The 26,282-nt window shown below is 39.5% G+C and overlaps 1 protein-coding gene across 3 annotated transcripts in view; it reads left to right on the top strand.

The window, feature by feature from the left end:
• Positions 1–26,282, top strand: part of mwh (multiple wing hairs) — a 132,634-nt gene that overhangs the window by 40,258 nt on the left and 66,094 nt on the right. Inside the window, exons 1-2 of one of the 3 annotated variants that reach the window (XM_089734076.1) lie at positions 5,425–5,528; positions 21,530–21,583. The exons of 1 other annotated variant lie outside the window; for it this stretch is intronic. Coding sequence is in view for 1 of the 2 variants with exons in the window: in XM_028172238.2 (XP_028028039.2) it covers positions 5,488–5,528 (41 nt within the window). In the remaining variant the exon portion in view is untranslated. Of the gene's footprint in view, positions 1–5,405; positions 5,529–21,529; positions 21,584–26,282 lie in introns of those variants that run through there. One more of the 3 variants, XM_028172238.2, reaches the window with a different exon arrangement.

The raw sequence follows: 26,282 nt of genomic DNA on the forward strand, positions 1-26,282 counted from the left end.
AGCAAGTAATGCGTTTCGGTTTGAAAGGTGAGGCAGCCGTTGTAACCTGTAAACTGTGACCTTAGAACAGATATCTCAAGGTGGGTGGCGCATTTACGTTGTAGATATCTATGGGCTCCAATAACCACTTAGTACCAGGTGGGCTGTGAGCTCGTCCACCCATCTAAGCAATAAGAAAAACACTGCTTTGAATACATTCGCTGTGATCTGGTTGTGACTACAAAAAAGTATAAGGTTAATTAATTAATTAAACCGATAAGGAATTATAAAGGATAAGGCATTGGAGGAAGAGGCAGACCTAAAAAGAAATGGATTGCGTGAAAGACGATATGTGCAAGAGAGGAGTGAGCGAAGAAATGTTATATGATAGAGGAGTATGGAAGGAGAAAACATGTTGCGCCGACCCCAGGTGACTGGGAGAGGGGCAGGATAATGATGATTTCGGATTAACCGATAAATAAATCGATGTCGAGATCTGTAAAAAAACAAACTTGCTGATATAGTCCATAGGATCAGCAAACTGACGTGGCAATGGGCAGACTACATAGCGCGAAGATCGGACGGTTGGTTGAGCAGCAAGATTCTTGAGTGGAGACCACGTATTGGCAAGCGCAGTGGGAGAACCAGATGGACCGATGACCCAGTGAAAATCGCTGAATGCAGGTAGCAATGGACACGCCGTACTGGAGACTAGTTGGAGGCTATGTTCACAGCTATAGGCTGAGATGATGATGATGACCCTAATTACGTAAATACAATAGCCTAGCAATAACAAGAATCTTAAGCGATTCTTCCACAGACCGGACTGTGTATAAGCTTTTATCCCCTGGAACTGGATGAAACTCATGCGAACGGTGATGATGATGAGACAAAGCGAATGACGGTGAAATACTTTGAGGGTTCCCCACGGAGAACGATTTTGCTAAAGTTATATTTGTTTATATAATTGTGAAAGCAAATCAAACAGAATTTTCGACCTTACTCTCAAAAACTAAAGTTATAAAGGCACTCAAAGAGATTCCTTGAACGAAATTTTCTTTGATATAATTCGTTTGAACGTTTAAGACGGCCATTTAGATGATTTAAATATTTAATGCTAGTAAAATTTGATTAATCAGAATGTTTGTCGAATTTTGTTACTTACCTGATGTTGGTTAAGCCGTTACTCCAGATCGGTAGACAACCTTACAGCCTACCTGGTGTTAAGTGGTTATAGAGATCATGATGACGACTCATATATAGATATGTTATTATTAGTGCGAGTTTCTTAACGTTCTCGATAGCGTAAAAGTTAACCCAATTTTGTATGCAGTTGGAACAGCGCCCCTAGCGGCAAACGTACGCAAACGATCCCATTCCATACACTATGAGCTAACTTTAACGCTATCGAGAGCATTAAAAAACTCGCACTAAGCACACTGTTTTATACTTCAACCGCATGACCGTTTTGCGAAAGAAAAATAGACAAAATGGCCATTATTTAACAAAAACAAATGAATTCAGAAATTTTGAGTGATATTTTCAGCTTTTGAAGTTGTATAGAGTCGGCTCTCTGTAGGTACTTAAATCATATTTCTACAGCAATATGATCCGTGAACCTTTGACTGACTTTCCAATATTTTCCACATAACTAAATAGAAATACACCATCACAAACAGGATCAAAGACCTGAAGAAATAGGCTTTAAAGTATTAAAAAAAAAATTTCACGATTAATTTGAAATTTACCTACTGCCACCTAGTAGTACCATGCGTAATAAAATTTTCAGAAACTGCTCACCCACAGTGGACTGTTGTTATTTAACATAAATAAATTTTAACGTAGATTTTCGATAGTATACTAAAAATCTAGCAGGTGGCGCTGTTTTCAACTTTAATTTTAAGAATAAAATGGTGGTACAGGACCGATCGTTGTGGCGAATCTTTGGGAAAGTCTATGTTCAGACGTGAACATATTTTATTAGTGTGCTAAAAGAAGAACAAATAAAAAAAATGTTATTATGACATCATTTAATTTCAACAGTCGGGCTCTAATTCAAATAATACAATTTAGTAACTTGTATTTTTTTTAAATAAAACCCATTTAGTAACTTTTTTTTTCCTACCTAAGCTGATAGCCTTGAGAGGCTATATCAGCGTAACCTTAACTAGTAAGTGAGCTCACGGGGCTCAAACCTGACGACGTTGCTAACACGAACCCTAGCAAGAGCCGGATCGGAAACGCGACCCACTGAGAAGATCCGGCGAGAAACTCAGTGGGCTGTGTCTGAGGGTTAATTTACTCGTCGAGCCCTTCGACGCAAGCGACGGGTTCGACGAGAACGGTGACCGGTGCTTGAGGTACCTAGAAGCACCGTTAGTGGATCGGGAGGATCCGATATGACGTGCTTAGTAACTAAATAAAAGAAAAATGTTCATAATAATTATGAATTTTAAAATGTAGATAGGTATTTGAAGGTAATTTTCTGCGGTGACGGCTGGAAATTTCGAATTTAATTTCACAGATTCTGCCTGTAAACGAGTTATAAATTAATTAAACAATATATCATGATCATTACGCGATTAAGAAAAGAAATAACGCTATCTATGGATGGAGTACTGTCGTAAAACCGCTTGCGTAACTTCAATTTTAACTACTTTCTTATTAAATGAAGATAAATATATATGATGATAATGATTGCGATTACTTTTACTGTTTATTCTCATTTATATCATTTTCGTAATTTTTTTCGGTATTTCAAATACTTTAAAGTCTTCGTGGTATAATGTTGACAAATAAATAAAGAACATTTAAATTATAAACACGATATTAAACTATGAGTGCACTTTTAATTATATCCAAAAATGCAAAAAAGCGCATGCTAAATAATTTATATTACATCGTGATATTTCTTTCGTAAGCGAACGCTCAAGTTCTCATATCCGCTCACCGTTCTCGTCGAACCCATCGCTTGCAACATAGGGCTCGGCGAGTAATCATCTCGTTTTTACCATCGCACCGCCCGCCACCGGAGTAGAGTTCATCCATACTACCTGGAGCCACTGCGATCATCCACAGTGCGTTTCCAGAGATCTTTTTTGCCACGTACCATCCGGCTATGGAACGAGCTCCCCCCTCCACGGTGTTTCCCGAGCGCTATGACATGTCCTTCTTCAAACGAGGCCTGTGGAGAGTATTAAGCGGTAGGCAGCGGCTTAGCTCTGCCCCTGGCATTGCTGAAGTCCATGGGCGACGGTAACCACTCACCATCAGGTGGGCCGTATGCTCGTCTGCGTACAAGGGCAATAAAAAAAATAAAAAGTAAATTAACCCACACCCACTGAGTTTCTCGCCGGGTCTTCTCAGTGAGTCGCCTTTCCGATCCGGTGATAAATTCTGCGAAGCACTGCTCTTGCTAGGGCTAGTGTTAGCAACGTCCTCTGGTTAGAGCCCCGTGAGTTCAACCACTCGCGCGGTTACGCTGACATAGCTATCTAAGGCTTTTTTTTTGGTTAGGAGGAAATCGCCGGACTTAGGCCCTCCACTGGGGATGGGGGGCGGAGCATGTTGGAGTCGAACTGACTAAAACCTCCTGTCGCTTAACAACCAACGTCCAAACCTCGCATGAGACAGAACTCATGAAAAGGCAAAGGGGGGAAAGTGAAGCGTTTAGTGAGTGCGGAGCACATCTCTCCCATCGCCCTGCCCGCTATCTAAGGCTTGGGTAGGAAAAAAAAATTACTTGACTTGTAAATTATACTCATTTAATACACTTTTTTATTGCTTAGATGGGTGGACGAGCTCACAGCCCACCTGGTGCTAAGTGGTTACTGGAGCCCATAGACATCTACAACGTAAATGCGCCACCCACCTTGAGATATCAGTTCTAAGGTCTCAGTATAATTACAACGGCTGCCCCACCCTTCAAACCGAAACGCATTACTGCTTCGCGGCAGAAATAGGCGGGGTGGTGGTACCCACCCGCGCGGACTCACAAGAGGTCCTTCCACCAGTAAGACTGGGGAGTTGGGAAATGGACACAGTAAACGCAGTGGGAATGAAAAGCTAAAAAAAAGCTTGCGAATGGTCTATCTATATCATAATCAACAACGGTTTCTATCATCAATGGTTTTTCACCTGGACGCACATTGTCGCATATCGGTCCGAATCACTCCGACAAGTTTTTCTATCCTCTTCTCGAATGCCACAAGTGACGTCATTGTATAAAATTTAGTGATAAGTGCGTTACGTCATTAGAATCATCAAAATCTTCCCAGTTGAGTACTTCATTACTTCATAGGCGTTTAAAAATGAAATGCACCGGGCTGACCCCGATAGATGTAATATAAATCGTTTTAATAAATCAACGGTAACGCCTGATTGAAACCGCGCTTACCACTTCTTACCGTACTCATTGTTCTCGATTGTAACTCGAAACGAAATATTTTCGAGGTATAACTGTATGAGACATACTGCCAAAACTATGGTACCGCTTCTAACAAAGTAATCGATATCAACTTTATTTCACATCGATTATTTTTAATTGAATAATAGTAGTATTTCAGTTTCCTTTTTTCGAAGTTGTGTCCTGTTCTTCTAGCTACTCGAGTTCATGGAAATGACAGCGTTAGTGACAATGTTAATAATAAATCGTGCACTGCCTTTATAATTCTTCCGATAAAACGACACACACGAGTGCTTCATGAAAGAAATAAGAAGAATTCTGTGAGTTTGCTCAGCCCAGACTGTCCTTCTTCGCCACACTAATAACGGCCATCAATGCTTAATGGCGTCTCATTATGTTACGTGCAGAAAGCAATTCTTACAGACTTCATCTAGTCAGTCTACCTTCTGTGAAATCTTACGCGTGGTGTAGGACCCTCTATTCTGGCGCTCGGTCCAACGTCTGTTACATATCCATAAGTTAGTTATAATATATAATATGTATTTTGAGAAATTCTTGCGACGATCCGGACAGTCAATGAGAAATTATATCTCTCATGGCAAGACGACACTAAAAATCGCATATACAATCCTTACGATTCAAGTGCAAACAGACTTTTGTTGCACAAGACTTTCCGACAGTCTTCAATAATTCTCCGACAAAATATGTTTTTTTTTCGGTTTTCGGAAAAAGATGACAACATACCTGGCTGATATTTTAAAACTATTATATATTTATACCTTTAGCTGCGCGTGTTATGAGGTACTTTCTTCCTGCCTATTCAGGACGCGATACAGCCATGCATTCCACATAACCACTTAAGAACAAATCAGCCTGAACTCGTTAAGAACTCGTTACTACGCAATAAATAATAAAAGGACGTCGAGAATAGTTTTGTATTCGACATTAAAGAAATATCGCGTTATAATCGAGAATCAAACCTGTGGTAAAGTCAAGCGAACCTAAGTCAAGTTCAAACTATAGCATTCAAAACAGTTCGTTTTGAATTGTCGCTGCGAGTGGACGTTCGTAAGCTAAGTGCTGTGTCAATTTGTGTTCAGTGAATGAAAACGAATGAAAGTATTCATGTTTTGATTAATAACAGGTAAGTTTTGTATATTATATTATATCAATTAATAAATTCAATAATTTTGGTTATTTTTTATTAAAAACTTCTTAGTTTTAATTTGGTGCACGACAATTTAATGCATCTTCTATGCTCCCGGCAATATTTAGGACCATGGGGGGCGATGAATACATTGTATTTCATGAGCAGCATGTCTTTGTAATAAGTCATAAAAAAATGTTATTACTACATTTTAATTTAGGTAGGTAACATCATTTATTTTTGTTTACTTACTTATAATATATATTTTGTAACTGTGCACTGATTTTGTTTACCACATAAAACACTCGACCGTAATTATTAATTTGGAAACAATTGAATTGTTATTTTCATTAATTTTTTATTCGTAGTTGTTTATTCAATTTAGGACTTAAAGTGATCATTGCAAAAACCACCATTAGCCGTTTAAAGAAATAACTTTTTATGAACCCGTGCAATCGAGCGGGAAATGGATAATAAATAGTTAGTAAAATTAAATCGTTATTAGCCTTGAAACTGAACCAAGCTTGTTGTTTCTTCATTCCTTGGGAATTCCAGTCATTTTCTTAGATCAATGACATAAATAAGTTTTATCCCAAAAATGGTCTTATAGATATTTGTAATTCATGAAAACTATTATAATTATAATACAATTTCTCTAAATGTAAGTATGTATATCTAAGTTTTTTTTTTTTATTGCTTACATGGTTGGACTAGCTCACAGCCCACCTGGTGTTAAGTGGTTACCGGAGCCCATAGACATCTACAAAGTAAATGCGCCACCCACCTTGAGATATCAGTTCTAAGGTCTCAGTATAGTTACAACGGCTGCCCCACCCTTCAAACCGAAACGCATTGCTGCTTCACGGCAGAAATAGGCAGGGCGGTGGTACCTACCCGCGCGGACTCACAAGAGGTCCTACCACCAGTAAAACAAGAGGTCCTACCACCAGTAACAGTAAAATAGATTGCATGTTTACCCTCTATGCGTTGCTAAGCCATTCGCTCGATTGTAGTTAAACTTGGTGCCGTTGTGGTTAGCAAGCAACAGTAGATCAGCTAAAACATTTATTTTCAATCTGTTCAAAAATAAAATATTTGTATATTTTTTTTATAAGTAACTGCGCCCCTGTCATTGCTGACATCCTTGAGCGCCGGTAACCACTCACGATCAAATTGATTGCATGCTAGTCTCGTGCTACAAAGCTCCTAAAAAAACAGCAACTTACCAATGTTAAACGGAGGCACGGCTGCTCCGTGGCATTACAAAGAATCGTAGTTGTTGTGAACATTCTGTCACCAATCTCTTTATTATAAATGCGAAAGTTTTTTAAAGATGGTTTGTTACTCTTTCATGCGAAAAATATTGAACCGATTTTGAAAAAAAACGTCACACAAACATAGTTTATAGCCCTGTTTTAATGCGAATATACGTTTTATCATAGTGTATGACGCGAACAGGACTTCGCCAGTTATGTGATAAATGTCACTACTATACATATGCCTTTTTCATTATTGAAGGATTACTGGTGACCCGGAGGCCTTTCCAGTTTCACCAGGACAGGTGGGCGAGCAAAGGCTCACCCAGGAGGGGTGGGATTAGCTAACAGCTGCCCAAGTGCCTCCGAAGGAGACCCAACAGCTCAAGAGCAGCTGCTTTAGTATACATTATGCATCTACTGTGATAAATGCTTTCGCTCGCTCGTGTGTGCTTGTGGAGACAATAGATTTACACCAAGTCTTTTTATTTATTAATTAGATGGGTGGATGAGCTCACAGCCCACCTGGTGTTAAGTGGTTACCGGAGCCCATAGACATCTACGACGTAAATGCGCCACCCACCTTGAGATATAAGTTCTAAGGTCTGAGTATAGTTACAGCGGCTGCCCCACCCTTCAAACCGAAACGCATTACGAGGTACTCAACCTCTACTACCAGTAATTACGCAAATTATAATTTTTCGGGTTTGATTTTTTATTACACGATGTTATTCCTTCACCGTGGAAGTCAATCGTGAACACTTGTTGAGTACGTATCTCATTAGAAAAATTGGTACCCGCCTGGGATTCGAACACCGGTGCATCGCTCAACACGAATGCAACAGATGTCTTTATCCTTTAGGCCACGACGACTAAAAAAGTCGGTTAGTTGACAACTCTTTATCCCGGGAAAACGCATCACAAACAGACAGGACATGTCTAATTTTAAAGTACCCACAGCAAAACGTTGTCGGTACGCACTAAACGATCACACGCTTATAAATAACCCAAGAAATCTTCCCACAAACATCACCTCGTGTCTGCTTCCTCAATTGTTTAATTGAGGAAGCAGACACGAGTGATAACTCAATCGAAGATTAACTAATGCAGCCAAACGCATGAGCAGTTATTACGAAATTCGTTCCAATTCTAACTAACGGTGACCGGAACCAGTGTAAAGATGTCTTCTAGTAGAACCCTTTTTAATAGCGTGGGAAATAAGCTTTCAAATTAAGTAATATCAATAAATTACTATTCAGGATAGCGTGGTCGTTATTCTGTAACGCCGAGACTTCGATCATTTATCCTCTTCATCTTTTTTATTTTTTTAATGCTTATATGTGTGGACGAGCTCACAACCCACCTGGTGTTAAGTGGTTACTGGAGCCCGTGGACATCTACAACGTAAATGCGTTTTCTTTCTCTCCCTTATAACAAAAACTCTTTCAGCTATATGAATGAAAACTTGATTGAATTTCAATTAAAAAAACATCGCTATGTTGATGCTGATACGTAAAAAACGGACCGTTAAGATAACGAAGATAAATATCGTGTAATAAACGAAATGTCGACTTAAACAAATAGCTTTTCATCCTTCAATATGGTTCTGGAGTGGCTTAGTCTGAAAATGGACGCCAATAAAAATTTACTCGGACCATACATACATAATAGAACCAAGCTAGTCGTTGAGATATTTAAAGAATTTGATTGGGTATCTGTTTAAAATACTTTCCTTGAATTTTACATAAGCAATATTGTGAGGCACTTGAGGCCGCGTGCCTCAATGGCGAATCTCTCGCTATCCTGTACGTAGTAGATCTCGCCTTCAGTACGCTACGTTTCAAACTATTACCTGATCCACAGTCGGAGTTTTGCTTGTGTTTTTTTTTTATTGCTTAGATGGTTGGACGAGCTCATAGCTCACTTGGTGTTAAGTGGTTACCGGAACCCATAGACATCTACAACGTAAATGCGCCACCCACCTTAAGGTATAAGTTCTAAGGTCTCAATATAATTACAACAGATGCCCCGCCCTTCAAACCGAAACGCATTACTGCTTCACGGCAGAAATAGGCCGGGTGGTAGTACCTACCCGCGCGGACTCACAAGAGGTCCTACCTCCAGTATACCATCTGATCCACAGAATAGATAATTATTTATCTATTCCGTGATCTGATCAGTCCGGCGCATGGGGCTTCGTCCACAAGTTATTTTAGCATTGACCCTACCCTGAACAACAAGTTTCTGGATAGACCAATAAATTGAAATACCTTAGATTAAAAATAACCACAGCTTGCCAATTCTAGTAAAAAGGCAATAATACAATCCATAAAACATCGGGTTCATTTAGAAAATATTAAACGACCCATCGCCATACAGAAATTGCTGTGTGCCGTAAAATAATGTGAACAGGTGTGCGTAGGGTAGGTTAGCTCATAAAGTGCATCGTAAATTCGTACTCAATATGCGTGCTTGCGTGTTAGTGCCGTGATGGCACGCAGTCATAACTACAGCTAATCCAGCCATACAACGTGTGGTGAAAGGAATCGTTTTTAAATAGCATTGTGTCAACATAACCATCCAATGACTAATAATCAAAGGGAAAGAGATGTGTTTGTCGTAAATGTCCGTCTGCAGGCTGCTTCTTGGTAATCTACCACTAGTGGTAGGACCTCTTGTGAGTCGGCGCGGTTAGGTACCACCAGCCTGCCTATCTCTGCCGTGAAGCAGTAATGCGTTTCGGTTTGAAGGATTCGTGGATGTCTATGGGCTCCAGTAACCACTTAACACCAGGTGGGCTGTGAGCTCGTCCACCCACCTAAGCAATAAAAAAAAGCTCCTATAACGACTGTTTTCATTATTGTGCATACCTGTACATGTAATGTGATTAGGGGCTCCGACAATTGGGATCGTATGGATGTTGACAGTGACAACAATGGGTCAGTTACGTTTGAACGCGATATATTTTACGACGTGCCTGTCCAAAAAGTAAATGATCCTCCTATAGCAAGATAACAAGAGCAGCTTAAACTTCTTGCTTGGACCCTTGTTTCAATCATGGTTAAGATCGAATTTTTTATTTTTTATTGGTACCCGCCTGTGGGATTCGAACACCGGTGCATCGTACTTATATAACTACGGATGAGTGTGAAATGGTTAAAACAAATTCAGTCAAGCATCGCACAGTAGCCGGGTACCGTTTTATATGTGGAGCTATTCCGCTCTTCATAGGGTTGTCTCATTATCATTTATCATATAACGAGGCTTGATGACTATCAGTAGATAGAGTCTTCCTCACGATAAAGGTCCTGCAGCAATTAGAAGAATTAAATTTGACAACTACTTAAATTTTTTTATTTATTGCTTAGGTGGGTAGATGAGCTTACAGCCCACCTGAAGTTAAGTGGTTACTGGAGCCCATAGACATCTACAACGTAAATGCCGCCACCCACCTTGAGATATAAGTTCTAAGGTCTCAGTATAGTTAAAACGGCTGCCCCGACCTTCAAACCGAAACGTATTATTGCTTCACGGCAGAAACAGGCGGGTGGTACCTACCCGTGCGGACTCACAAGAGGTCCTACCATCAGTATTACTAAGATCGTCGTAATGTCGCCTGTTAAGCAAAAAAAACAATACATATATAAAACGAATCTAGTTTTCAGAACCAGCCCTATTAGCAACTAAATAAACAACCGCCAGAGACACGTCTAGGTACCAATTAGATTCTAGACTTGACGCTAACGCTCTAGGTACGTCTAAACTAATCGTTAGCTAACTGCTGGAGGTGTAAGAACTGGAATAACTTATATGGGTTTTGCCTGAGTAACTTAATAGATAGCTTCTGTCAACGAGTTGCCATTTTTTTTCGAAAAAAAAAAACCATTTAAATCGACTTTAGTATTCACGGCCAGATAAATCTAACTTATTCGGATTATTCATAGAAAACATTGGTTACATCTGCGAGCACGCATTAGTTTTAATACATAATACTTATCTTATAACAAAAGAGATTAAAGGAGCAAAATGTTTTGAAGTCATCGTAGCCTTATGACGCCCGGTGTATTCATGGATCGAGCGATGTGATTGTGCCGGTGTTCGAATCCCGCAAACAGGTATCAATATTTATAATGAAATACGTACTTAAAATTGTTCAATAATGACTTCCACAGTGAAAGAATAACATCGTGTAATAAAAACTAAACCTGCAAAAATTATAATTTGTGTAATTACTTCTAGTAGGGTGTCTTGTAAGCCCTCACGGGGGATACTACCACCCCGCCTATTTTGGCCACGAGGCAGTAATGCGTTTCGATATTCGATATTCGATGAAGGATGGGACAGATGTGGCTGGTGGGTCATGAGCTCGTCCACTCATCTTAGCAATAAAAGAAGAAATATAACATTTATGCGCCAAAATATTCGCTATGATTTCAAAGCTCCAATGCTGCAAGGCAATTGGACTTCAATCTTATTCACCACATCCTGGATCGCGGTCAATTTAGGTAAAAGAATCCGAACATCTATGATCAGCCTCTACTATCAGTTCTCTACGGTCTCTACGGTCTTACGGTAATCAAAGTTAGAAATAAAGTTCACACTCACTTCACAGTACCGAGGGCTAAAGCAATCGTATAGCTACCTAAGTACCTACTCCTGATTTATTTTATTGCTGCAATCAAATAGTTAATGAACTAATTACAAGTCGATACTTTCGGATTGTGATTGTGTCAGTAATTGATTTCTTTGAAATGTGGCTAAGTCTTTCTTATTCCTTATTAGCTTCTTTGGTAATAACTAAGCTAAGAGGTTAATAAATATTTTTTGCCTAATCCAAACTTTAAAGTTAACTATTTCGAATTGCTAAAACCTAATACCAATTAGGATTCCTATTAAAAAGTCAGTATAAAATACCGGCAGCCATTTCATGAGTCTAATTTGAATAGAATAGAAAATGGCCGACAAGATGGCGGGCAATAAATACCGACCGTCGGTTACATACATCTGCTCTTGTTCGATGCAATTAAAATACTTTGTAAGAGTTATTATATGCTTTTTGCATTAAAAATAGATCTAAATGATAGTTTTGCTAGATACGGAATTTTATACTTCTCAACATATAGCTATTTTTAATGACATCCCGTGGATCTATTTGATGAAATTGAAGCCTTAGATGTATTGAAATAACGACTTAGCTTATCATTGAAATCGGAACACGTGCGTGCTTCTCCGTGGAGTCCCTACACGAACGTATATTTCTCCCGGCTAATTCTGCCGCGAAATGAATATTCGTTTAGAAATGAAAAGTATAGTCTTTCTTGTATAGTGTACCACCTGAAGCGTACACGATCTGTTAGAATTGTATTCTTACCGAGTTATGCTACTATTTTCTAAGCGTACATACGATTTATATACTGAAAAAAGTATTTAATACGTTTTCAGAAAAAATCTAATATCGTTTTATAAATGTAGTCGATATAAATGGGATGGTATGGATATGTGATGAGACGAAATGAAAATGAGGTTAGTGAGAGAGTGTTAACTATGAATGTAGAAGAATAAAGAGAAAGAGGGAGACCTAAGAAGAAATGGATAGATTTCGTGAAAGAAGATATGTGTAAGAGGGGAGAGAGCGAAGAAATGGTATATGATAGAGGAGTTTAGAAGGAGAAAACAACAAGGACAGGAGAATGATGATGATGAAATGTAGTCGATAAAATTTACAAATTAGCGTAATTACTAACTAAAGTCATTGCGTGTTGGCAATAGCGCGCCAATTTTAGCGACGAATTTTTGATTAATCTTGAAGGGTGATGCAGCCATTATATGTGTAAACAATTATAATTTCAACCTCGTATCCCATGATAGGTGTCCGTGTTCAGTACAGAATGGCCACGCTCTCCTACCCGTCGCAGAAGCCTTATTGCCCCAACGAATCATTAAAATAGTCCTTAATTATTACGCATACTATAACAATATCGCGCCATAATCGCACCGCGGCCATAAAATAACAATTACAAATCGAATTTTCCGTTACTTCGTACCAATCAATTGTATCGAAACACGATACCGAATTTCATTGCATGACTTTCAATATTTTAACTGCTTTCGGTCATGAAAGCGCCGTGGCCTAGAGAAGTGGTCAGCAACCTGCGGCATTTTGACTCCTCAACCACGGCTCTTAGGTGAAATGCTTAATTCAGGCACTGGAATCTATATATTAATACGTGAAGCAAAAACTTTGTAACCCTCTTTACGGAAATTGCGCGGACGTAGGACTATAAAATTTCACACATTTATAGAAAAAATATAGAGAAGGAGTGCAGAATGTTAATATTTTTTTCAATTATGCATAAAAATTACATTAAATCAATAAAAAAAAACATATTACACACACTACCGTGTATTTGACACACACATGTATGCTTACCATTTGTTTAGTGTCAAACTTTTCAAGTCTGTGGTCAAATTGAGAATAGATTAATTATTGTTTGTCTTTATTAATATTTATCTAAAGTGTAGTCTTGGCGAAATCTGTGATTATAGAAATATACTAGTATTACTTATTATCTTTGCCTTGTAAGAGTAAAAGTTTCCGAAATATAAAACTATAGAAGTATATGTAAAAAAACTAGATCTCTGAAAAAATTTGGTTTTCAAGTTTTGGTTGACAAGGTTGCCGACCACTGGCCTAGAGGGATCCCGCCTTCGTCGTAAGCATTGAATCGCCCAGTTTAGATATAACGCGGGAAATGTGGTTCTTACTGATGAAAAAAAGAAAGTAATAAGTTCTGATTTTTTTCCTCTGACGTCATCTAATTATATGGTGACGTCATTTTTTTGAATGCAATAAAACAGCTCGCACTAAGCTTTAGTTCATTGTCCATTTGAACACCCAGATCCATAACAAAGTCCACAGTCTTGAAACTTGAATCATCTATGTATATGGTAATTGTGGAAGAGTGTTGGCTTTGCTTATAGTACTTTTACTGGTGGAGGGACTTCTAGTGAGTCCGCGCGGGTTGGTACCACCACCCTGCCTGTTTCTGCCGTGAAGCAGTAATGCGTTTCGGTTTGAAGGGTAGGGCAGACTTTGTAGCTATACTGAGACCTTAGAACTTATATTTCAAGGTCGGTGGCGCGTTCACGTTGTAGATGTCTATGGGCTCCAGTAACCATTTAACACCAGGTGGGCTGTGAGCTCGTAAATCCATCTAAGCAATAAAAAAAAAATTTAGTTTGCAACGGTTGTTTAGTGTTTCTTTTGGGCAAAAAATAGTGGATTCCCAACGACAACAGAACAAGATTACCGATATCGGTATGGAATGTATTGCTGTGAGATTTCTACTCTATTGTATTGTAGGTTATGCCTATGAAAACAGTTAATTATAATAATTATTCTATATTCAGAACAACGTTTGATTTCTTCGCATATTACGCCACACATAATGGAGTCGCATTCCGCCATAAATAGTTTGCGCGGCAAATTAAATAAAATGTATCCTAACCTAACTTCTTCAGCTATTTGAATGAAGTAAGCTTAATTGAAGTTCAGTTAAAAACATCGAACTGTTGATGCTAATACCGTATATATAAAAATGAATTGCTGTTCGTTAGTCACGCTAAAACTCGAGAACGGCTGGACCGATTTGGCTAATTTTGGTCTTGAATTATTTGTGGAAGTCCAGAGAAGGTTTAAAAGGTAACTAGAGGTCCCGCAGTAGTCGAAATTCGACTATAATTAATTGGAATTGTATAATAAGTTAATACAGTATTATGATTGTATTTTATACTTCTGTAATCACAAATTTCGCCAAGGCTACACTATAAAAAATATTAATAAAGACAAACAATATTTAATCTATTCTCAATTTGACCACAGACGTCAAGAACAAAAGTTGTGAAAATGTATGCGTGTGTGCGTCAAATACATGGTATGTAGTGTGTGTAATGTTTTGTTTATTGATTTAATGTATTTTTTATGCATTATTTAAAAAAAATATTAGCATTGCGCACATCTTCTCTATATCTATACTATCTATACTAATATTATAAAGAGGAAAGATTTGTTTGTTTGTTTGTTTCGAATAGGCTCCGAAACTACTGGACCGATTTGAAAAATTCTTTTTCCATTAGAAGCCGACATTGTCCCTGATGAACATAGGCTACTTTTTTTTATTTTTTTTTAATTTTTTTTTTTTTTGTTTCATGTGCGTTTTAATGTTTCCGAAGCGAAGCGAGGGCGGGTCGCTAGTTCTTTATAAGTGTGGAAAATTTCATACTCCTCCGTCCGCGCAATTTTCGTAAAAAGGGATACAAAGTTTTTGCTTCACGTATTAATATATAGATATGAAAGTACTCGGAATTAAATAAAAACAACAATTTTGTTTTTTCTTTGATGTGTCTCCCATCGGACGGATTCCTTTTGTTTGTTTTAAGTTTATTTTATACAATAGTTTAGGTCTTTTATTTATCGATTGAGGCACTACGAAGTCTGCCGGGTCAGCTAGTACCAAATAAAACGCACTTTTATTTACAAAGATAGATGTCGCGTATCAAGCGAAATGTTGCTTAAGCCAAATTACCTTTCAGCCTTCGATATATACATAATATTTGTAATGATTGCTCCAGATTCTAAAACGACTTAACCGATTTCGTTGAAATTTTCAGGAAATCTTCAGATAGACTTAACCTCATCAATCTCTTGTGTCTCGATCCCCCTAATCTTGTGGAGTTTGGTATCGATCGGGTCAAAGTCATACCAAAGATCGGGCCGTTGATTCGACTGGGGAAGAACAAAAGTTTTTTTTTTATTGCTTAGATTGGTGGACGACCTCACAGCCCACCTGGTGTTAAGTGGTTACTGGAGCCCATAGACATTTACATCGTAAATGCGCCACCCACCTTGAGATATAAGTTCTAAGATCTCAGTATAGTTACAACGGCTGCCTCACCCTTCAAACCGAAACGCATTACTGCTTCACGGCAGAAACAAGCAGGGCGGTGGTACCCACCCGCGCGAACTCACAAGATGTCCTACCACCAGTATTTGAACTCTAGTTGTATACTCTTGTTGTCATGATGCCATTACTTATCTAAAATGTTCTGACATAATACGAAATGCAACGGGTGACGCGCGAATCGCTGTTACAAATAAGCGTATCTCATATAATATTATGTATTTATCTTTGGTCACAATAAAAAATCTAACTATTGTTGCATAAGTCTAAACATAACATAATTTACATATTAATATACCATTATATCGAATACATAACAACGGTCAAACAACCAGAAACATATAATTAAATGCGATTTGTTGTTCTAACGACCGTAATATAATTATGTTGGTTACGTTATATTTTTATAACGACTACGATTTAAAAGTTGATTTTTCATAGCACGCTTAAATTTATTTTTGGGTAGGTATTTGATTGAAGAGAATGGCCGCATGCACTGGTGATGATGCTAAGCTATTACTAAACCTCATATGCACCAAACTTTATTTCTGCCACATGATCAAATTCAATTTTAGCCTTGAGAGACAATTTCAGCGTAACCTTAGCTAGTAGGTGAGCTCGCGGGGCTCAAACCTGACGACGTTGCTAACACGAACCCTAGCAAAAGTCGTGCTTCGCAGAATCTACCACTGAATCGAAAACGCAACCCACTGAGAAGATCCGTCGAGAAATTCAGTGGGCTGTGTCTGTGGGTTAATTTACTCGTCGAGCCCTTCGTCGCAAGCGACGGGTTCGACGAGAACAATGACCGGTCAAATTCAAGTCAGACCGCGAAGCTTTGAGCATTGTGGTCTCATGTCTGAAAATCGGTGACGGCATTCCTGCTATTACCGTACTCTGGTAATCACTAACTCTTTCATCAATTTAACTCTTTGACTACGCGACGCACCGAAGTATTTATACCGATTTCAGTTACAACTGACAGTCAAACTTTAAATATAAACCTACATACATATGAGTAGGTACATATATACTTACTTCAAAATTTTTTTTATTTTTTATTTATTGCTTAGATGGATTTACGAGCTCACAGCCCACCTGGTGTTTAGTGGTTACTGGAGCCCATAGACATCTACAACGTAAATGCACCACCCACCTCGAGATATAAGTTCTAACGTCTCAGTATAGTTACAACGGCTATCCCACCCTTTGAACCGAAACGCATTACTGCTTCACGGCGGAAATAGGCGGGGTGGTGGTACCTACCCGTGCGGACTCCCAAGAGGTCCTACCACCAGTGATTACGCAAATTATAATTTTGCGGGTTTGGTTTTTATTACACGATGTTATTACTTCACCGTGGAAGTCAATCGTGAACATTTGTTCAGTACGTATTTCATTAGAAAAATTGGTACCCGCCTGCGGGATTCGAACACCGGTGCATCGCTACATACGAATGCACCGGACGTCTTATCCTTTAGGCCACGACGACGACAATCCGCTACCGAATTTTCTCATGAACTTTTGATGTTATATATATTTATATCATCCGTGAATACACAAATAAAATGTATTCAAGCATAAACAAATAGTCATAAATTACAATAACAGCCGATAAACGTGAGCTAACAGGCGAATCTTATTCGACTTTCACTACTACATATTTGCACTCTCTCTCATCACTTTGTCAAGATTCTTAATACAGTTTTTTTTTCTTTGACGCGTTTAAGAAATTTAGTTTTATATATTCAAGGATTATAAGAATATTGATGAGACTAATCATGCATACTATTATGCTGGCGCTATGTTTATTGCTCTTGGAAAGATTGAACTGAAAGCCTTCACATTTTTATTTATTTATTGCTTAGATGGATGGACGAGCTCACAGCCTACCTGGTGTTAAGTGGTTACTGGAGCCCATAGATCTCAGTATAGTTACAACAGCTACCCCACCCTTCGAACCGAAACGCATTACTGCTTCACGGTGGAAATAGGCGGGACGGTGGTACCTACCCGTGCGGACTCCCAAGAGGTCCTACCACCATATAAGTATGCTGTAATGGCAATCATCTCGTTGTTACCATCCCACCGCCCGCCACCGGAGTAGAGTTCATCCATACTACCTGGAGCCGCTGCGTTCATCCACAGTGCGTTTCCAGAGATCTTTTTTGCCACGTACCATCCGGCTTTGAAATGAGCTCCCCTCCACGGTGTTTCCCGAGCGCTATGACATTTCCTTCTTCAAACGAGGCTTGTGGAGAGTATCAAGCGGTAAGCAGCGGCTTGGCTCTTCCCCTAGCATTGCTGACGTCCATGAGCGACGGTAACCACTTACTATCAGGTGAGCCATATGCTCGTCTGCCTGCTCGGGCAATAAAACAAAGTACGCTCTCTAGTCGTGACCCGCGTACCCGGACAGGCTTCCGATTAGTTCCACCTGGTGTTTTCCTGATTTGCGAATCTGTTCCTGACAGTCGCATTATAAACACGATTAAAATACAACAGTTGCAGTACACAAAAGGATACCCCAGAAAGTAAATTGTCATTTAGACTTTTGGCGGGAACGCGAGGAGTGAAGTTGTGTGATTTGTTTTATTTTGTCTATTTAGTGTTTCTTCAGGTTTAAATGTGTAATAACGGTGGTTTATTAACTGTTTAATATCTGTGAAAGTGCACAAATGTGGGAAAATTAAACAAAGCCGCTGGACGTAACTTCTCGGGATCCTCCAAAAAGTCAACTGAAAAAATCTTAGTAAATGACCACCATTTTACTGATATTATATTTCATCCCATATCATCTCATTTCATTTCATTTAATTTCATTCCAGTTAATTAATATCTCAAATTCATCATCTTCATTTCATTTCACTCCATAATATCATTTTTCATAAAAATATGAATATAAATTAAAATAAGACATGACTTAAAAGGTCTTAGTTACCAGGTCATAAAATTACTTATAAAAAAAAATTGTCATTTAAAAACAAAAAAACACTGTAACAGCAAACCGAAGAAAAAAAGAATAATAAATATATTTTGTTATCCTGACGAGTACATTAAGAGGTCGAAGGCATAAAACTTATTGCCATCGGCCTTTTAAAACGTGCGTAAATTTTCAAGTGGATCGGACGTATTGAAGTTTGCTTAAAGACTCCGTTATATCATCGATCAATATACAGGTCAAGCTAACCCAACAAAAACGTGTTAATAAAAACTATATAGTGGTCCCGATAGTCAAAACCGGGACCACTCACTAATAGTGGTAGTCAAAATTCGACTATAATTAATTTAAATTATAAGTTTGTACACTATTATGATTCTATTGTCAAAGACTATTATACTTTTACGAATATCATCACGGATTTTGCCAAGACTACACAAGACCAGATACGGACTACTCTCGACACTACAGTCCTCAATGCTCTTCACTCGGCGGCAGATAGGTATAAATGGCGTAGAGTAATCCATAATAAACTCTTGTTGCGAGGAGGTAGTCACGACCCTCAGCATTAAGGAAGAGGAGATAAGTAGTACGAGCTGACGGCTCTAGTGTTAAATGGTTACCGGACAACATCAACAACAACGCAATTGTCGCCATCTACTTTTTTATATTTTTTCTCAGTCATATCGTTTCGAAAAAGACAACCGTCAAATGTAACATCAAAGAACAATGACACATTGATTTGCCATGACGTATTGATCGACAGATTGCAGCCATTGTATTGTCTGTCATCGGTGCTATAGACTCGTTGTCTATTTGACATTTAAAGTCAAAGTATTACGTTGTGTGATATCTTTCGCGGTATACTTGAACTTGTTTACAATACCCGGCGATAAATATTACCACATCGACATTAGGAAAGAGACGGTCGGCTAATTTCGGCTTCATAGAGCGCTATCTCTGTCGCTTCTGTCTGAATCCCCTTAAGCCCTAAATCCCCTGAAAGATCACGATACACACGGTGAGAAATGGGTTGATCCTATTTTGATCTACATAACTACACCTATTATTAAGCATTTCCCACGTCATTACGGATCCTCCCGATCCATTAACGGTGCTTTTAGGCACCACAAGCACCGGCCACCGGTCTTGTCGAACCCGTCGCTTGCGACGAAGGGCTCGACGAGCGAATTAACCCATAGACACAGCCCACTGAGTTTCTCGCCGGATCTTCTCAGTGGGTCGCGTTTCCGATCCGGTGATAGATTCTGCTCTTGCCAGGGTCAGTGTTAGCATCACTTCGGTTTGAGCCCCGTGAGCTCACCTACTAGCTAAGGTTACGCTGAAATAGCCTTTCAAGGCTATCAGCTTAGGTAGGAAAAAAAAGCATTTCAGAATAAAATCAATTTGATACCTTTGGTTAGTTTTTAAAGTAGTATCTAACACATCTTCACGAATGACTTCACGATGAAGAAATAACATCATCATCATGATTCTCTAGCCCTTTTCCCAGTCACCTGGGGTCGGCGCAACATGCTTTCTCCTTCCATACTCCTCTATTGTATGCCATTCGTTCGCTCACTTCCTTCTTACACATATCGTCTTTCGCGCGGAAAGTAAGTAACTTAAGTTTTCTAATAATAAATGTGAAAGTTTTTTATGTTTGTTTATCTGTTATTCCCTCACACAAAAATTTCAGAATCGATTTGTTAAAATTCTGTAGAAATGGAATACGACATCTGTGTTCGCTAGTTCGTTATTCTACTTAACAATGGATCCTTCCATACTCCTCTGTCATATACCATTTCTTCGCTCACTCCCCTATTACACATATCGTCTTGCACGATTAAAAAAAATTCGTATGTTAATTTGTGGAGTTACCACTTGCTGTTGCTATTGCTTATTCCTGCCGCAAAGCCACTGAAATCTCTACCAAAAGTCCTACTATCTAGTAGGACTACGACCAAGACTAGGACCAAAAGTCCTACTATCTAGTAGAACTTTTGATAGAGATTTCAGTGGCTTTGAATACCCCTCCCTAGATGGTGAGGGGTGTTCACGAGTTCTGATTACCATAAAACCAGTATCTTGAACTCAACTGCCTCCCGGTACGGTAGGTAATAAAAAAACAACTTAAAAGATACATTATAGTTGAACTATTATTAAATGATGTATTACATATTTCGAAATTAATTGCTCAGTAATTACGCATTCGATTTGACGAGCGAATACCAAATATGGTGTCTAGTTTTGATCTTGTTCAAGGCGAAGTTTGATTTGAAAAAACAAGATTGGTAAAAACAAGAGCATTACCGCCTACACACATTTGAAATGTTTAGTTTTTTTTTTAATTGCTCTACATTCGTGCTCATCTGATCATCTCTAAATATAGGCTATTTAGCCCACCGAGTTTCTAGACGGATCTTCTCAGTGGGTCGCGTTTCCGATCCGGTGGTAGATTCTACGAAGCACTGCTCTTGCTAGGGCCAGTGTTAGCAACACTCCGATAGAGCCCCGTGAGCTCACCTATACGTGCGAAGCTGAAATAGCCTCTCAAGGTTATCAGCATAGGTAGGGGAATTTTTTTTTCGCTTAAACCAAATAGGCTTTCACCTCTCGATTTAATATTGGCATAATGTGTTTTCCACCATTTAAAACGGTTTGCGTTATAAATTATAATAACAATGCTTAAGTCAATCCATATTGACTCACAATACGCCGTGCCATCAATCTGAGCCTATCTTAATATGAACCCAATGTAAAGTGTGAGAAAGACTATTTTAACACAATAGATACTTAAACATCTCTTTCATGTTATTATATTTAATGTTCTTTTTACAGGTACGTTTGTAAAAAAGTTCAATGACATCCAGTTTTTCTTGAGGAAAACTTGAGGTAAGTCCGAAGAAAACAACTTTGCATGCGCTGCTTAACAAATAATAGCTTTAGTTTATTTATTTTAGTTTAGCCTTTCTAGACAGACGAGCGTACGGTCCAACTGATAGTAAGTAGTCATCGTCGCTCATGGAGATTAGCAAGGCTAGTGTTTGTCTCTACGTTAATGCGTCATGTCCTATATAGCGTTTTAACATAATAATAAACTAGAGGTCCCGCAGTAGTCGAAATTCGACTATAATTAATTGGAATTGTAAGTTTGTACACTACTATGATTGTACTTTATACTTCTATAATCATAAATTTCGCCAAGGCTACACTATAAAAAAAGATTAATAAAGACAAACAATATTTAATCTATTCTCAATTTGACTACAGAAGAACAAAAGCTCGACAATAAATACTATGCATGCGTGTGTGAGTCAAATACATGGTACTCGTATGTAGTGTGTGTAATGTTTTCTTTATTGATTTTATATATCTTTTATGCATTATTTTAAAAAAATATTAGCATTGTGCACTTCTTCTCTATATTCTCTATAAGTGCGGAAAATTTCATACTCCTCCGTCCGCGCAATTTTCGTAAAAAGGGATACAAAGTTTTTGCTTCACGTTTTTTTTTGAGTTTATGGCCTGGTATCTAGACCTTTAGGCCAATTTTGCTTCACGTATTAATATATAAATGCCGTAGGTTAAGTATGATAACTAGTATCTTAGTCCAAACATATAATGACAACATTAGATACGATGTATCAGTGTATTTAACATTTTTTCTAAGCAGAAGGGGTTCGTAAAAGCTGTTCTGTTTTTTTCATTTTGGTTAGTTTTTCATAAACACTATCGATAGAACGTATAATGAAAATACGTTGCGATTTGTATTATAAAACTAAATAGTATTAGGTATTTGGATGATCTTTATTATAATTTTGTTTAGTCACCGATATTTCAGCGGTGTTGCAAGAGCTAAAACAGTATTTATAACGTCGATGACCGTGGAATTTGAAAGCGATCTTCAAAGATAAGATATGAAAGAAAAACTTGATTTTACAAATATAGCTAGCTACGTTTTGCTTCCACATTGCTCTAGAAGAAAACGCGCCTTTTGAAGGTTCTAATGGGAAATTCCATTAACATTAACAATAGCTTTAACACATTACCTCATTACTGTCTCCAAAAAATGTGTAAAGTAACATTAAAAAGGATGAATTTAAAATTTCTTCATTATATTGGTACGATAAACAATAAATTAGATTGCGGTAGGCAGCGGCCTGGCTCTGTCCCTGACATTGTTGAGGTCCATGGGCGACGGTAACCACTCACCATCAGGTGGGCCATATGCTCGTCTGCCTACAAGGGCAATAAAAAAAAGATTATAAGCAAATATTAATTAGTATGAACTAATATTCGTGTATAATCTATGGCTTTTTTATGTCTAATATATTATATTATTTTTATTTATATTATATATTTTGCCGCTTTCATTTTTAGTGAGCAATGCCAATCCTTCATTGTGAATAGCCTTCATGAACAAATTCTAGGCAACCCGATCCCGATAATTTTTTATTATTATTGTTATGTGTATTTCACGTCATCACATCATTTTTAATCTGAATTTATACGACTTTTTTTTTCCCCTACCTTTTTAACTCTATCTCAAACACACCAGTGAGCATAATAAAAATATTTTTGAAGCCCTACCTACGAACGCTTTTATTTTTTCAACCAAATCACGTGTCATAAATATTTAAAATCAATTCACTTTTACATCGGTTGCAAACAGTAAAACCGTAAAAAAAACGACAAGCCAAACGGAATTATCAAATAAAAAAAATACAATAAAAACAAAAAAGTACCAGGACAACAGAACACGAAAGAGCTCGCACAACAAACAGCGATTTCTATGTTCAATTTCGTTCACCGCTTTATAATCAAAACGAGATACCAATCATTTCGGGCACTTTTTACGTTCGAGTCAACGGAAGCTAGCTCCCGAAAATCTTAACATTTGAACCTTATCATAACTGAATAAAAACGAAATTCTTTCAACGTGACTCTCATCGATCGACTCATCAACATTTCTTTTCGCTCTTACGCGAATGGCTTTAAGGCTCGCATTTGCACATCGGAAAATTTGTTTGTTAACGGTCGTGTACCTCTTGAAGATCATGGACGCCTGGTAACCGCTTTTGTTATTTGCTCAATAAAAAAGTTAGTGATCGGCTACAGCGTCATGAGTACGAAGTACTGTTATGGTCAGTATTTCAAGGTTGATTCGGCCGATTTATCTTCACGCTTCACTCATTATTGTAGTACTATGAGGCTGTAGTTATGATTTTAAATTGTAAATAGGTGTGAATATTAATGGTGCCTATAGGTCACTGCCCTCGTCGATTACGACGAAGAGTCCCACGTGCGAACTACCCCATAGATAAAACCCACTGAGTTTCTCTCCGTTTCGTCTCAGTGGGTTGCGATCTGTGGTAGATTCTCCAAAGCACTGCTCTTACTAGGGCCAGTGTTATTACTGGTAATAGGACCTCTTGTGAGTCTACACGGGTAGGTACCACCGCCCTGCCTATTTCTGCCGTGAAGCCGTAATGCATTTCGGTTTGAAGAGTGGGGCAGCCGTTGTAACTGTTCTGAGACCTTAGAAGTCATATCTCAAGGTGGGTAGCGGCATTTACGTTGTAGATCTCTATGGGCTCCGGTAACCACTTAACACCAGGTGAGCTATGAGCTCGTCCACCCATCGAAGCAATAAAAAAATTATCTCAGGTTGAGCCCGTGAGCTCACCTACCGGTCCGCGCGTAGTTGGAATAACCCCTTAGGCGACCAACAATTAGGCAGTGAAAAAAGAAAGTAATAAGTTCTGATTTTTTGCCTCTGACGTCATCTAATTAGATTGTGACGTCATTTTTTTGAATGCAATAAAACAGCTCGCACTAAGCTTTAGTTCTTGTCCATTCGAACACACAGATCCATAACAGAGTCCACAGTCTTGAAACTTGAATCATCTATATGGTAATTGTGGAGGAGTGTCGGCTTTGCTTATAGTAAAACATTTAATTATATTATTTTTCAATTTTGTTTTTTCGACTCTCTTCAACCACTCTATCCAGATCTCGCTGAAGGCGTTTACAACCATATACGGCATTTACTGTTAGGAGCAATTTGATAATGATAATGCTACTTTCGTTCATTTTTTTGCGATGTATACATAATTTTAATGAGGCGGAAACAAAACAGCTCTACTCTACTTGCGAATAAAAACAAATAAATAGGTTCCGAAATGTATCAGTTCGAATCTTCACTTCCGTTTCCTTATTCGAATACAGCCAGCCAGTGTTATTACATCAAACTAATAATTATGAGCCGTAGCTCTAGATATTGTGCGCTTTCTAATTTTTGTATTCTGGTAACCGTAATGAGAGAGCCATTACGGTAATTCGAATGGTTACCGTTTTAAACATCGTGTTGCTGGATGAGGTGGGCAAGCTGCTGGAACGCATTCTGGCAGCCCGCATCATCCAGCATCTGGTCAGGGTGGGACCCGATCTGTCGGCGGAGCAATATGGCTTCCGAGAGGGCCGCTCAACGGTAGACGCGATCCTTCGCGTGCGGGCCCTCTCGGATGAGGCCGTTTCCGGGGGTGGGGTGGCTTTGGCGGTGTCACTCGATATCGCCAATGCGTTCAACACCCTGCCCTGGTCCGTGATAGGGGGGGCGCTGGAACGACACGGAGTGCCCCCCTACCTTCGCCGGCTGGTGGGTTCCTACTTGGAGGACAGATCGGTCACGTGTACCGGACACGGTGGGATCGTGCACCGGTTCCCGGTCGTGCGCGGTGTTCCACAGGGGTCGGTGCTCGGCCCTCTTTTGTGGAATATCGGGTATGACTGGGTGCTGAGGGGTGCCCTCCTCCCGGGCCTGAGCGTAATCTGTTACGCAGACGACACGTTGGTCGTGGCCCGGGGGGGGAGTTTTGCTGAGTCTGCCCGTCTTGCTACGGCTGGGGTGGCGCATGTCGTCGGCAAAATCAGGAGATTGGGCCTCGACGTGGCGCTCAGTAAATCCGAGGCCATGTGGTTCCACAGGCCCCGGAGAGTGCCACCTGTCGATGCCCATATCGTGGTTGGAGGCGTCCGTATCGGGGTCGGGGTGCAGTTGAAGTACCTCGGCCTCATTCTAGACAGTCGTTGGACCTTCCGTGCTCACTTTCAGAATCTGGTCCCTCGTTTGTTGGGGGTGGCCGGCGCGTTAAGCCGGCTCCTTCCCAATGTTGGGGGGCCTGACCAGGTGACGCGCCGTCTCTATACAGGGGTGGTGCGATCAATGGCCCTATACGGGGCGCCCGTGTGGGGCCAGTCCCTGGCCGTGGGGGTAGCGAAGCTGCTGCAACGGCCGCAACGCACCATCGCGGTCAGGGTCATCCGTGGTTATCGCACCATCTCCTTTGAGGCGGCGTGTGTACTGGCTGGGACGCCGCCTTGGGTCCTGGAGGCGGAGGCGCTCGCTGCTGACTATCAGTGGCGGGCTGACCTTCGTGTACGGGGCGTGGCGCGTCCCAGCCCCAGTGTGGTCAGAGCGCGGAGGGCCCAATCTCGGCGGTCCGTACTGGAGTCATGGTCTAGACGGCTGGCCGATCCTTCGGCTGGTCGTAGGACCGTCGAGGCGATTCGCCCGGTTCTTGTGAACTGG

The sequence above is a fragment of the Bombyx mandarina genome, chromosome 17, assembly GCF_030267445.1.
Source record: "Bombyx mandarina strain Sakado chromosome 17, ASM3026744v2".
NCBI classification, from domain to species: domain Eukaryota; kingdom Metazoa; phylum Arthropoda; class Insecta; order Lepidoptera; family Bombycidae; genus Bombyx; species Bombyx mandarina.